The sequence below is a fragment of the Gordionus sp. m RMFG-2023 genome, chromosome 1 (genome assembly GCF_954871325.1).
Source record: "Gordionus sp. m RMFG-2023 chromosome 1, tfGorSpeb1-WG-v2, whole genome shotgun sequence".
In the NCBI taxonomy this organism is placed as follows: Eukaryota; Metazoa; Nematomorpha; class Gordioida; order Chordodea; family Parachordodidae; genus Gordionus; species Gordionus sp. m RMFG-2023.
This window is the reverse complement of record NC_088775.1, coordinates 7,823,922-7,838,414: the sequence shown is the minus strand read 5'-3', so window position 1 is coordinate 7,838,414 and position 14,493 is coordinate 7,823,922. Positions and strand designations below refer to the sequence as shown.

Sequence of the window (14,493 nt, the reverse complement as noted above, 5' to 3'; positions counted from 1 at the left end):
CAAGCCCAAACCTAGATTTTGCTAGGGGGTGGGCAGTATTGGATGGGGATTTCCCCCTTAGATTTTATTGAACGTCTGTTAGGTCTATAAAATTGTTTTTTTTTAAATATATATATTCAATCGTCGTTATTTTGCAGAAATAATTAACACTCACTAATTTTCTTCCAGTATATTGGATATGTTATATAAATTTTGGGCTGATGGTAGGGGGGGGGGGTCTAAGGAGGAAATTTTTATTAGCTTAAAATGATATTTACAAGAAAAAGCCCATTTCAGAAGGTGTGATTCCTCGTATGGCTTGACATGAATTTTAGTTTGCTGATAGATTAACCTCTTTTAAATTACATTGTAAAATATAGCCCAAAATTATACAGAAATAAGTTTTTTTTGTATATGATAGTGTTGTGAGCAATAATGGATTCGTATATGTTTAGCAAACATGTCATAAATTTTTATAGCAATATATTTTACCCTATCTCTTCTAAAAATTTAATTCGTAACACCCCCCCCCCATCCTCCCTCCAATAAATTTATTATACCTCCTTCAAAATATTTGAAAATAAACTACTTCTACCCCGCATCCCCCCCCCGCTTATGTATACGCTTAATGAGGTTATTATGTGTTAAAAAAAGCTTACCAAATTATCATATAATTTTTTATCAATTCGATTATTTATATGACGTTATTTTGAATGTAATGCGTTTTTTATACAAAAAATATGTATATATTTCTCTTTAACGATTGATTTTATTATGCCTTCTTTTCGTGTTAACTAACCTAATTATTGATTATTATTTCAAAGAGCGGTATTTAGCACATTCAGGGGAAAGGTGGCATATCATAAGGAATTTCTACTTTAAAAAAAATCCCCTACTGATGCATGTTACAAGTTATCCTCCTTAATATTTATCTTAAATTGTTGTTTGTATTGGCAAGTGGAGGGCTACCTGATCACAATTGCATAATATCGGATGAAGAGATGACGATACGTTGCGTCGCGGATAGTGATACGTTAAGCGATGTTACCAGTTTTACTCAATTTTTAGCGAATTACGCAGGAAATCATCAATTTATCTTGGAAGGACTTCCGAAATTTTATAATAGAATGCATATCATATGCGGGTATTTAAAGAGCCTAACCTTAATTCATTTAGCAGGGACCACTTTTTCTTTTGATCCTCTGGTGTGTGATGAACCCGGAAATTCCACTATCAATAATATCATCATACTAGATCACAATTATGAAAGAATCGATGGTAACCAGGCTGAGAAGTTGAATTTCTTAATGTCTTTCAAAATGGCAAATGGTCCCTTGATTATTGTCGAAAATACGTACTTCGCTAATAGCAACATCGAAATTCTCAACTTAACGAGCAATAAAATAGAAGTGATTGAGTCCCTGTCATTTTTCAACATGACTAGATTAAAATATCTCGTGTTGTCTAATAATTTAATCCGACAGCTCCCTTCGGACATATTCACCGGAACGATCAAATTAAGTAGTATACGTGTCGATTTAAATCTCATTACTACCATACCAACAAATCTTTTAAAAAATTTAACAAATTTAAGGGTACTCATAATAAGCGATAATTCCATTCGAAAGTTTGATTCTAAACTTCTAAACGAAGATTCCTGGAAACAAATTCAGCACTTAGATATTTCTAACAATTCTATCGAAGTTCTGGATTTGAGAAATATAAATCCCGATATTTATTACTTATATCTAGGTTCAAATAAATTTTCAGGCATATCAAATTTCCCTACTTTCACAGGAAACCTTAAATCAATCTTGATAAATGATTTGCCCTTTAATTGCGATTGTAATTTACTTCCTGTAATTAACTTCTACGTTAAATATATATATATAATTTCGCCCAAAGGGATAAAAAACAAAAATGGCCAAAATATAGTCTGTTTTAAGCCTCAAGCGTTAAAAGGGAAATTTTTTTCTGAAATTAGCGAAAAGCAAATATGTTCTACGCTTTCTAAATCAACTACTATCGATACCACTCGTGCAAATTCTTCCAATCATAGCAAGTGTCGATTTAAAACGCCAATTATCGAATGTGCTAACTCGTCCCTGCAGGTTGTGGTGTCAGAAATTGTGGCAGAAAGCCAAGGCATGCAGATATACTACTCCGCGCTAAAGATGTCCAATATATATCTTGATACTAATACGACCTTCGATGTTACTACTAACTATACTCTAATGATTTTGACTGGAAGTAATTTAACCACCATGAACCATAATTTCTTAAAATCTTTCACCAATTTGAAATCTCTAAAACTAGATTATAACAAATTGGCAAATATCACATCGGGGGAATACCCGAGTAAAAACACGATGTTGGTTGAATTATCCCTTAGTCACAACCTCTTGAGCGAAATCAAAAATGACGCTTTCAAGCAAACAAGTGAATTGGTGGACATAGATTTATCTTTCAATCTTATTAGTTTTATAGAAAATAGAGTTTTCCAAAACTTGGCATCCCTTATGTACCTTAATTTACAACATAATTATTTGAAAGACATAAACTCCTTAATTATACCAGCAAACCTATACGTACTATACTGCAACGACAATAAGTTAACAGCCTTGTCTTACAAAGTCCTAACCATCAGATTTGTATTCTTTATGAACAACCCGTTAAAGTGTGCTAAGGACATTGATATAAATTTACGGTTTAAGTTTTACCTCAAGGATTTGATTAGCAATTCGATTGAAGATGTTTGGCAAACAGCTTCAACCAAAAATATTACTAAAGATTCGATAACCAGAATCACTTGCAAATTTGAATGCCAAAATTTCCGGAAAAATATCATATTCGTAGAATATTCAAACAATATTTCTTGCGGTAATAGCCGCTCCTTCGATCTACAGAATGACAGCGGCAACGATTCTATTAACCTTGAAGCATGGCTCAACCAATCAGATTTCAAAAATAAAACAACTGTTCCGGTTGTTCCGATAAAATTAATTAATATAACTGGATACAACCATGTAGAGAAAATTAAAGCTACACCACCGTCATCGTCTTCTTTGATAGGAGCCTTTGTCATAAGCATCATAATAATAAGTTTTATAGCATTTTTCTTCTATTACAAGTATTGGTACGCCAACAAGATAGCCAAAAAGATAATATCGGAATACGTGGATTACCAACCGACTTATCCGTATGCGATTCCTGAAACCAAAACTCCGAGCCCAAATAAAATGGACAAAAAAATTAACGCGCCTGCGGACGAAATCTTGGCAAAGGAAAGTAATTCGGCGTTAACGACCAAAGAAATGTCCAAAATAATGGACGCTAAGATTGAACCAGAATACGAAAACATATATATTTCTGACAAGAGTACAACTTAAAATATTTTCTTCTTCTCATATATAATGCATATTTTAAAAAGGAATGCTTTATGTAATAACCAAATCTTAAATGAGTTGTATATTTTATTAAATAAATAAAAAAAAATTTGAAAAAAAAGGGAGGTTTTCTTATATCACAATCATTTGAACCATATGTAAACAATTAATATGAGTGTTTTTAAAGTAGCCTAACTTTTTTTTTATTGTAACTTAAGCCATAGTATGATACTCTCTTTTTTGTAACTTTGGCTTTGCGCTGTTCATTTTTTTTCGTGATTTTAGTCAGGGTCAGCTAATCATTCTTTTTTTTATTAGAAGTAATTTTATGCTTTATGCCATAATTATATTTGAAATGAAATATGTTTTATATATATATATCCCTTTATTTTGCATTATCTGATCGAAAATAATGAAACTGTTTTGAAAAGTGATATAGATGAGAGGGATTTGAATCATTTCTTAAAAATTTGGCGGGAGGTGGGTGGCTACTTAGACTATTATCAAAATATATGATATAAATAAAATCGATTTCTTTTTAAGAATATGAATAAATTCTTTATTTATATAATATTTTTTAAAAAATAATGTCACAAATTGGCCTGGCAACATACGTAATTTGCCTGAATTTGGGACAGAGAAATAGAGAGATAAATTATATTTATCTTAAAAAAACGCCCCTTAAAAAAGTGTATTATATTTTGATTATTGAGTTTATATTTGTTGTTTTTAATTTGATTGAACATCACCTAAAATAATGATTAATTGAACAATATTTTACAAGAAATATTTTCTAAGGACTGAAAATGGAGATAGGAAATATGATAAGTGAATGAATTATGATATATTGCTCTATGTTACACAATTTTTAAATATTTTTTATTTTTTATAGATAATGGCGATTTAATAGCCAGGCCATTTAAAAAGAAATTTTTTTTAGGCCAAGTCTGGGTCATTTTTTAAAATAATATTTTTAGGCCCGGTCCAAATTTAAATAAATACGGCTCGACCCATGTACCCTGGCCGAGCCCACAGGTTCTGATAAATATAGAGCATTGTTATGGAAATAAAAAATATAACTGAATTGGGTAGTTTCAAAATGGCGCTTTTCGAGAAGCAAAATTTGTCAAAGGTGCCTTTGAAATATCGTTGTTTATAATATTTACCGACAAATTTAATTGGGATTAGTGTTGTTAAAAGGCTCGTTTTGAGCGATTTTTAAAAACGGCAAACTCAATATTCTAGCCAGAAAAATATGGCCTAAGCCTAGAGATTTCGCTAATAGATATCCTAACCTTTGTTCCTTATACAAACAAAATCTTCAGGCTTGCGTAATAATATTCTAGATGAAATATCGAATTAGCCATTTTAAAAATCGGCTCAAAACGAGCCGTTTAACAACACTAATAGGTATATTTTTTTAAAAAAAAATAATTAGCTGTTACCTTTTAAAGTTAATCGCTATCTTCATTTTTTTTTAAAAATGTTTTGTTAGTTTCAATCATTTTAAAATTAATTTTAATAAAATATTAATAATCATTTATATCAAATTTTTAAAGCAAGCCATTATAAAACTAAATAATTCTACGAGTACGTTTTAAATGATACTTTATGAGGTATAAAATACTATATACATATATATATATATTGTAATCGTTTGTTTTACGCGAATATAAATAATTCAAACTAAAAAAAAAACTGGAATTCCAATTTACTTTGAGCATGGTATTATTTTTGACATTCGAAAATAGTGTTCATGATGTCTCTCCGAACTGACATAACTTCATCTATAGATAACGAGCTTTGATTAGTTATTAAATGTGATTTCAATAAGCCATCTTTGCCAGTCTGAAGCGCTAAGTGAAAGAGCCCGTGATTAATGTTTAGCAAGAGATTTGGTTCACCTTCAGCATCCAAATCGTTCAATATAGCGTCACATTTGTGTTCATCTATCACGTGCTCCACATTAAAACCTTTTTTAATCAAAATGGTAGCTACATGTTCTGGCAAGAGTAACTCTTCTATGCAAGATGTACTCTTTTCTGAGTCATCAGCTGTAATGTTTTCATTTGCGTTGCAACTTATTGTATTAGGTATCGACCTTATATGATTGTTTACCGCTTCGTTGAGATGGGCGTGGTTCAGTTGCCGCTCAACATCCTTTTCGTCGTCATAAGACTCCAAACTAGATATTGTCAGGCCAAATCGATTGTTTCTCACAGAGAGCACCCCGCTAAAGTGCGGTCCAAGGTAAACGTCCTCTTCTCCTACCCGCCTCATTTTGGCGCTTTTCATGTCAACAAAATTTGGAGAATTTATTCGTTCGTCTATGGAAGATCTCTTAGATACAAATTTCTTGGTTTCGGATTTAAGGCTCGTGGTGGAATTATCTTCCCGTTTTTGTTGCGAGATTTCTTTGCTATAATTGTCGTCGACTAGACCACTCTCAATGGTGACTCGTTTGGAGCTATCTTTCGTGGTTTGGAGTTTAAGGTTTGAGCGGTTGTTAGAACTACCTGGATGCTTTTGAGAATCACCTTTCTTAGCAGATTCGTTGACAGACAACCTATCGCCCGATATGGATTTTTTTTCTTCCGTCGCGTTTTTCTGAGAACATTCCGAGGGCTTTAGATTCTTAGGCGCACCCAGAGTGGAACCGTTACGAAATTTCTCTGAGCTAGGTTGTTTGCTAGAACGTGTCTCTTCTGACTTAAGAGTATAGCTGATAGTAGATTTGTCTAAACCGTCTCGTTTCAAGATAATATGATCTACCACTTTGCGAGAATTTTCCATTTTACGGGATTTCCCTCCCGAAGAACTAAGTATTTCCACCTTCCTAAGACTCCCATTCGACCTCTCCGTCTTATGGATGATGATCTCCGACGAATCCTCATCAACACCATCATCATTAATAGTACCCCATCCATTGACGAGCGCTTTAAAATTATGATACCCCAGGCAATCTAAGTGGTACAAAGGCTTCGAGGCTTCCGGATCACCACCATCCTTGAGGCGCAGGGCTTCTCCAACGATAGGTGAACATATTACTCGCGTGGGCTCGCACTCCCTGAGTAGTTTCTCGACGTGGGCTGGGACTAGGCCCGTGTCTATAGGGCAATAAGCCACTTGAAGCCTTAGAGGAGCGAAAGGAGCTAAAAGTGTATTCTCGAGGATGGCGAAATCGAGGTTAAGTAAATTTGGAGAGGATGCTAAGGTTTTAGATGCATTTTGATGCTTAATTTTGTTTATTTTTTTAATTTTTGAGGATAATAATTAATATCATTTAAAGTAAATGTTAAAAAAAAACGGGGGAAAAAAATTAGAACTAAAAAATACATGCTTTTTCACGTCAAAAATTTAATTTTCTTTAAAAAAAATAAATAAAATAATAAAGTTAATTAATATAACATATGTAATCAGGCGCGTAATGGATACCCCACCAAACTCCGTAGCAAGGCAAAATTTTATAGATGCTGAGAAATCAAGAGGGCACAAATTATGAGTGGGAGCCCTGAAGAATTTTATTTATTTTTTTGCGAGGGGATTTTTGTATTACGCCTCTGCTTGCATTTCAATCATTTTTTCAGTTTGTCTAAAAAGTAATTTCAGTTAACTATAATGTTATACTCAGTAGCGTCACTAGGAGGGGGGAAGAAGAGCACAGATGCTCAAGTCCCCTGAAAAATTTGAATTTTTTTAAAAAAATACCTTTAAAAAATGGTCATTTTCAAAAAAATCATTTTTGCCCCTGAGATTGTAAAGGCTAGTGAGACATTAGTTGTTACTTATAAAATTTTTTATTTATTAAAATGGTTGTGGGAAAAGACAGAACAAAAAAAATAGACTTTGAATTATGTAAAATAAAGTATTTAACACAAATTTTTCATTAAAATGTGAGAGTTTTAAAATGATGCTGCCAAAAAAAATATTGGTAGATTATATTTACCATAAGGATTATAGTGGTAATAAACAAAAAAACGTTTCAAAGAACATATTTATTTTTTTTTGTTCGTTTATTCTACCCGAAATTTGTTCATCCCACTCTTTATTACACTGAGACTAAAAATTTAAATCAACATATTTTAAAGATTTTCTTAATTAAATTACTGAAGAAGGGAGGGTAGGAATGAATGTGGGATCTACTATGATGAGTGTGTTGGAAGGATCACCGCGCCAAGCACGAAGCAAGCTGGCAGCGGGCCCACGGGAGAGCGATGAATGTCCAGCGAGAACTACACAAGGAGATCGAAAATTGAGTTGGGAAATGCAAGTAAGAAGGTGCAAAGAGCCGCGTTCGGTCATCTCGGAGTGAGGAAATGGTTCTTCGGGTAGGTAAACTTTTATCTATCCCATTTTTTATAAAAAAAAACATAACAATAAAACAAATTTTAGAAACTTTGTATGACATTAGACAGATGGATAAGCGAATCTATATCTCAGTAGATGGAACATTTGGTGTGTAGTAAAGTAATTGTACTAAATTTACAATGAACCATTAATAATGGCAACTTTATAAAAAGATAGGGACCAAAGACCGAAGTTCCTTCACGATAACCAGCTCGGGACCGTAAAATGGCATGATTTTAAAAATGGCGGACTTAAAAAATAATTTTCTAGTTGTATAATTTTATAAAGGGTTCATTTAATAATTTAAGGGTTATATTTTCAATTTCCATTTTTTAGCAATTTACGAAATGCAACTAATATAATTAAAATGACAATAATTTTAAAAAAATTCCTATTACTATCGTTTTTTTTTTCATCCCTTAGTTAAAAAAAATAATAAGCCTGTTTATTGGTGCAGAGCCATTCAGAGAATATGTTTGCATAAGCCAGGGAACTTTTCACCTCGGGACAAACAAAATAAATCTTGGGAGGGCCCGCAAAATCGGCTTTAAGACCGGTGCTCAGACTTAAATGCAGACACTCGAGCAGGTCCAAAGTAACCCCGGAAAGGGGGCAAGGTACCAACACGTTCCCGCCTTTTTTAAGCGTCGAGATGACACATTTGGAGAATTCGGTTATCATGGTGTCTGGCTTGTTGTAGGGTGTTTTAGTTAACTCTTTGTTATTTTTTTTTATATTGCGATTATTATAGTTAAAATTTATTTTAAAAAAAAAGAACATATGTTGAAAATCAATTTACGGATAGGTGAAACGTATTTATTATAGGGGGGGGGGGACAGAAACTAAATTATAGATCTATTTAGATATGCTACTGGATAGGTGAGAATTGTATGTTAGGTGTGTGCTTACGTGTGCATGCGTTGGTAAATAGCCCCATACCGAAAAATAATATAAACTTGGTTATAAATAAAAGGAATCTAACATAGGGGGCTAAATCCTGATGTTGTATATTAAGTAGGAGCAAAGCCCTTTGCATTTAAAATATAATATTAAATTTAATTTTAAATTCGGTACAGATGTACCAAATAGCAAGGTAGTTGCTTCTCACATCGTTAAAGATATCAGCTGTTAAAAAATTTCTATTTTTTACATGAAATTTAGCCCTAAATAATCTAAACCCAATTTTTTTAAATATATTACCACGTGGAAGTGGGAAGTATGACAAAAGATTGTTATTAAAATTGTAGGGGGCACTTTTGATTTGGTTGCTAATTTTAATCTGGTAATGGGGATGGGGCAGGATGGATAAAATTGATATTAGTATGTGCGGAAGGGGTGGGGGTAGAGGGAGGGGGTGGAGAAGTTCCCGTTAATAATATTGGATTGTTATAAATATTATTAAATAACTATCGTAAAATAAATTTGTGTAATTTAAAATTTGTTTTTATTTTAATATAAATAAATATTTCCTTTATATAATAATAAGTTTTCTTGGTATCTGGGGGAAAAAAAAGTTTAGGAATCTGTTGTATTGGTATCGGTGTATCTCTTGCTTAAGAACAAAATAAATTTTAATAATCGATTGATTTCTCACATTTGTACTTTAAGAAAAGAAGCTTTTCACAGATATTCTTTTTACTCTGGAACTATTCAGGGCTGTGAACTCTAGCCCGTACCCAGAACCCTGATATTTTATTGAACCAAAACCCCAAACTTTTTTTTTTAAAATGTAGGGTGGTCAAGAATTATTATTAAAATTTCTATTTTATTTTATCTTTATTTTTTTAATAAAAAATTTCTTTATTTTCTTTTATTTTTTAAAATTATGAACAGTATTAAAAAAATATATATAAAAAAAATAACATGAAATATTTTTATAATTTAAAAAAAATTAAATGTAAAAATCATTTTTTGCAGAATCGTTTTTTATATTAGTGCATTTTATGTAAATTTAAAATCTTTTCTAGCCATCGAACCCTGAACCAGAGATTTTTAATCGAACCCAAACCCTTTTTTTAAAAGGAGGGTTTACCTCACTGGGACTATTTACCAACTGCACATGATGTTAACAAATAATCAAATTTTATCTGAAAAAAAAATTTAAATTCAACAACCCTGTTATGTTATCTAGTTTGGTAATTCTCTACTTTTAAATAGTAAAAATCATCTCTCTTTCATTTAATTTCAACCAATAAAATAAAGATTTATAAAAATTATTGTATGTAAAAAAAAATACTTTCAAAACAAACCTGTTAATATCATAATATCTGGTTTTTTAAGATTGGCCAAATCTAGAGGTTTTGGGTGAGCTGTGAGGATTGATGATTTTGATATAAAAACTAATTTTTCATAATCTGACTTTATAACCCAGTTGCAGCTCCCTATGCAATAGCCAGCACTAGTAGCATGACATGTTAAGTTGTTGTAAAAGTTTAAATTCTCTAAAAAATTTATGCATGTAACTTTATTCATACATGATTCCACATTCTTTAACATTTTAAATTAAAAATAAATTATTGATTTTAAAAATAGGTAACTTCTCTGTTATAGCAAGAATACAGATTAAAGTCTTTAAATAAGGTCTTTAATTTATCAGGAAGTTTAGATTGAATCGATTTTGTTGCTAATTGATATATATGTAATTTAGATAACTTTAGTTCAGAGCTTCTCTCAAAATAACTAACAAGTTCGAGCATATATAATCTTCCAAACTAAAATAATATTTTTAAAATATAATCTTTTCAGGAGCCTACAAAATATAGTTGGGTAGTAGTTAAATGTTGGCTAATATGCTCAATCTACAAGTGTATAACAGAGATAATCTGTTAACATTCATGGGTTATAATTTATATGAGCTAAAAATTATTGAAATAATTTTATTGTATTGATATCAGAGAGGCAATGGGGAGGTACCTAAAAATTGCTTATTTTTAAGTACCTGGCTATTTAAAATTTTTTAAATGAGCTTAAAATTGCTAAAGTCAAATTTAGAACTGGATCTAGGACCCCCTTTTTTTATTTATAGGAACCTACCTCATTATAAAATTTTTAGGAGACAGTTCAAATATAAGTATATGCTATATAATTATATTGCTCAAAATGTTGTGATTTATTTTTAGAGGATTTATTTATAGTTTAAAATTTTCTTAGATTACTTAACCAGCCTGGAATTAGAATCAACCAGGAGCCACATTAAATCTAAAACCAAAACATACTTTTCAAAGTTTTAAGAAAAAAATAATAAGCACCCCCCCCCCTAGCCTAAATAAATAGGCAGTGATGCATTTTTTATAACCTAATCCATATTTTTAAATATATAATATTTTAGAGACCATTGGGGGCTGGCCCCGTGCAGGTCTCTGATTCATAGATTACATGAAATGTTGGTTCTGTAGCATAAATCGATCCCTTGAATCCTTTGTGTTCAGTAATGTAAGGGAGGGCCAGCATATTAACATAATTTGAAATCAAAATTATATCTATTTGGCTAAAGTTTATAGTGGCATTTTGTGGAACATTAAAGAGTGGCTCACAATCTAAATATATCTACAAAATTTATACAATTAAAAATATATCTAATTAAACTTGATTATTTATAGTTTTATAATAAATCTTATTATGATCTGGTAAAGTGATAAATGTTTTAGATAAATCATCATCATTTTTACACACTGGTGGTAAAAATGATAAAAAGGGGAAGAAATCAAGAGCACAATCAATCATGATTGTTACATTATTAAATTTAATTACATAACAAGATGCTCTAGGAGAAGACAAGTTTGAAATTTTAATTTCATCCATATGATTTAAGGATCGATGATATGCTTACATAAAATTATATTTGTTGCATAATTCAATAAATCCTAATAATTTACAGCAGAGAATGTGAAACAATACTGCAACACCATAAAATCTATATAAATATATTGGAATATAAGTGCATTTCTCACTATTACAGCTCACACGCCTAAGGATTTCAACTAGGAGGAGTGTGGGAGGGTGGGGGGAGTTTGACCTATTTAATTATGAATTTAAAAAGACTATATGACAACATTAATATAAAATTAATTATCTAAGGTTAACGTTAATATATTAATGCATTTTTTGACATTTTATTAATTGTTATGTTTATTTTTGTAAAAGCAAGTAAATATCAATTATGTTCCTGATTCTCCTCTCAAAAAATGAATAAATAAGAAATAAAAACAAAAACAAAAATTTTTTATAAAAAGTAATATTTAATAATTTTTTATAAGATAATATAATTGAAATTTTTCGAAATACAGCAATATTTTAGGCAACAAGTTGTTTTTTTACATCTACAGTTTGTTACAATATTTTGATCGGACTGTCTAGTAAATCTAAAATTCGAGAAACATACATGTGAAGTAAATTAATTTGGAATAATCATTATCTAGAATACTTACGTGGAGATTCGGAATATCTCAATTTTAAATATAATACTGAAGGCAATTAAAATTTTGAAACTAAAGAGAGTATCGGAAATAAATCTTAGCATATATATAGAGTATATACCTTTTTAATTTCAAATAATTTCGTTATGGCTCTTTATTTTTAAATTTGTATGAAACATTTATAATATATAATTTAATATAAATTATGATTAGTAAAAGGTTTACTGCAAAATATATAGAAATTTACAGGGAAGGCATTATATATACTGGAATTAATTTTTAGTAAAATTAAATTTACCGCCGAAGGTAATAATTTAAAATTTAATGATTCCGGATAACAATGGGGGAATTCCGGATTAGTATATATCCTCGATTAATATATTTCCATACAAATAAAATATTTTAGTTTTTCATATAAATAACTAAATAATTGTTATATAAAATCTATAAATAAATTAACACCAAAATTTTTACCATTTATTATTTACTTTATTTAAGAATTTTTTAAAAATAGATATGAAAATGGTTCTGTCTAATGAACCTGCCTAGATTAACGTCGATAAGAGTAGAAAAACAATTTTAAAATCTTGTGCCACCAGTATCTAAATAATAATGATACTTAAATTTGTTAGAAAAATTTTAAAAAGACTATAAATAGTTTTCATTGAAATCAGTATCAGCGATTCTGGGAGTGAAAGTTAAAAAGGACAAAATTTATTAGGTTGGCAATATTTATTACGCTTATAAAAGAGCCAAATTATAGCGCACAGAAGATTTTTCTTCCACCAAGAATTGAAATGTTTTTATTTTGACTCTAGTTATATTGTATGCGATGTTCTGGCACAGGTATATTATATAAATAAGATGGTAGAAAACGACTATTTATATAATAATGGCGGCAGTGATGCTTAGATTTATGAGGAGAATGGCGGTTTTATGGATTCCTAAAACGTCTTAAAGCACGATATTTTTTTTTTAGAGATTAGTGGGAAAAATGTACTTCAAAATAACATCAATTATACAGAAGAAAACTCGGCATTAGTTTGTTTTTAATTAAAGAGAGGACGAACCTATATATGACTTCAAAGTATATTTTATTGAAGCATACAAGATGCTGCTTGATCAAATATTTTACCATCATTATAAGAATGCTTTAAGAAGTTTAAAATATTTTAAAGGTCCATTTAGTTTCCTTTTCAATTATTTTATTTGTTAAAGGCAACTGAGGCCAATTTTCTATTTCATACAGCTAATTCAATAGAAATTTATATTAACGAGAATAAGTTTAAATCCACTTATACAAATTTTTAGCTATATTAATGATAATAAAGGTTAAATTATTCTCAAAGTATATCAAATGTCTTAGAAGTTTTCTTTCGATCACACGAGCTTTTTAAAGTAGCATTTATGAAGTGAAGACAATATTGTATTGTACATGACACAAGATCGCCTCGGTACCTTATCCTTAATTTTGAAAGATATTTGCCACTTTTTTATATTAGATAGATATTATTATATTATGCTTTGCAAACAAAAAAGTAAGGAAAAAATTTATCGTATCGCTACATAATAGAGTTTGATTATGAATATATACCTTACCCCAACTAAATTTATATGAGTGATTGCGATGCAATTAATGATGAGCCAAATAAAATTTAATAATGATTCGTTAAAAATTAAATAAAATTATTTTAACATTATCGCCCTTAAAATTTACCAAAAGTGAAATTTAAAAAATAATAATACTTGAAAAAATATAAAAATAAAATAAAAAGGTGTATTGACATTTCGCACGTTGTTATTAAATAAAAAAATCTTTCAAACTAAAGTAGCCACAAAAAAAATAAATTTAATACTTTCTTAAAAACATTTTAGGATTATCAAACATCAAATTACTTTAAATTAACGTTTTTAATGCAGCTAGCAAAATAAAATATTATTTATGGTAGCTTAATTTGCTTATAAATATTATATTTGCTGAATATTGATGTATAAAACAAATAACAAAATATTTAATTAATAAAATGATTATAATCCAATGGTTTATAAAAAAAAAATTGGAAATGAAATCTTTGATTATATTAAAAAATATAATATATTTTTGCCAATTAGTTTTTAAAATATAAATTTATGGTTAAATTAACGAGAAAAAAAAATTAATTAAAGGATATTTTATTGGCGAGAAACCGTTTATCAGGAATACCAAATTATAAATTTAGTCAATGAAAAGTCCAGAATAAGAAGGAAATTATCTTTAAAATTCTTCTAAGGTTGCGAAATTTTCAGTTCTTTTTATCTTTCCTCTTGACAAATGAAAAATCAGAATTTTTGACATTCACCCATATAATAACTAAAATCAGGCTCTT

At 29.9% G+C, this 14,493-nt stretch overlaps 2 protein-coding genes across 3 annotated transcripts; one reads left to right on the top strand and one right to left on the bottom strand.

Annotated features, from left to right (window-relative positions):
• Window positions 1-881: 881 nt before the first annotated feature.
• On the top strand, window positions 882-3,368 carry LOC135931140 (SLIT and NTRK-like protein 2). The gene has a single exon (XM_065468045.1). The coding sequence runs from the start codon at window positions 882-884 to the stop codon at window positions 3,366-3,368; it is 2,487 nt and encodes an 828-aa protein (XP_065324117.1).
• Window positions 3,369-5,007: 1,639 nt separating this feature from the next.
• LOC135923011 (uncharacterized) lies at window positions 5,008-11,435 on the bottom strand. 2 transcript variants are annotated; one of them, XM_065457597.1, is made up of 7 exons: window positions 11,298-11,435; window positions 11,088-11,258; window positions 10,250-10,423; window positions 9,962-10,199; window positions 8,154-8,428; window positions 7,509-7,709; window positions 5,008-6,599 (listed from the first exon to the last, which is right to left on the bottom strand). In XM_065457597.1, the coding sequence occupies exons 1-7, from the start codon at window positions 11,433-11,435 to the stop codon at window positions 5,094-5,096; spliced, it is 2,703 nt and encodes a 900-aa protein (XP_065313669.1). In that variant the 3' UTR covers window positions 5,008-5,093. The 2 variants fall into 2 exon arrangements, with proteins under 2 accessions (XP_065313669.1, XP_065313668.1); XM_065457596.1 differs by having other exon boundaries at window positions 5,009-6,599; window positions 7,473-7,709.
• Between the last annotated feature and the right edge of the window lie 3,058 nt (window positions 11,436-14,493).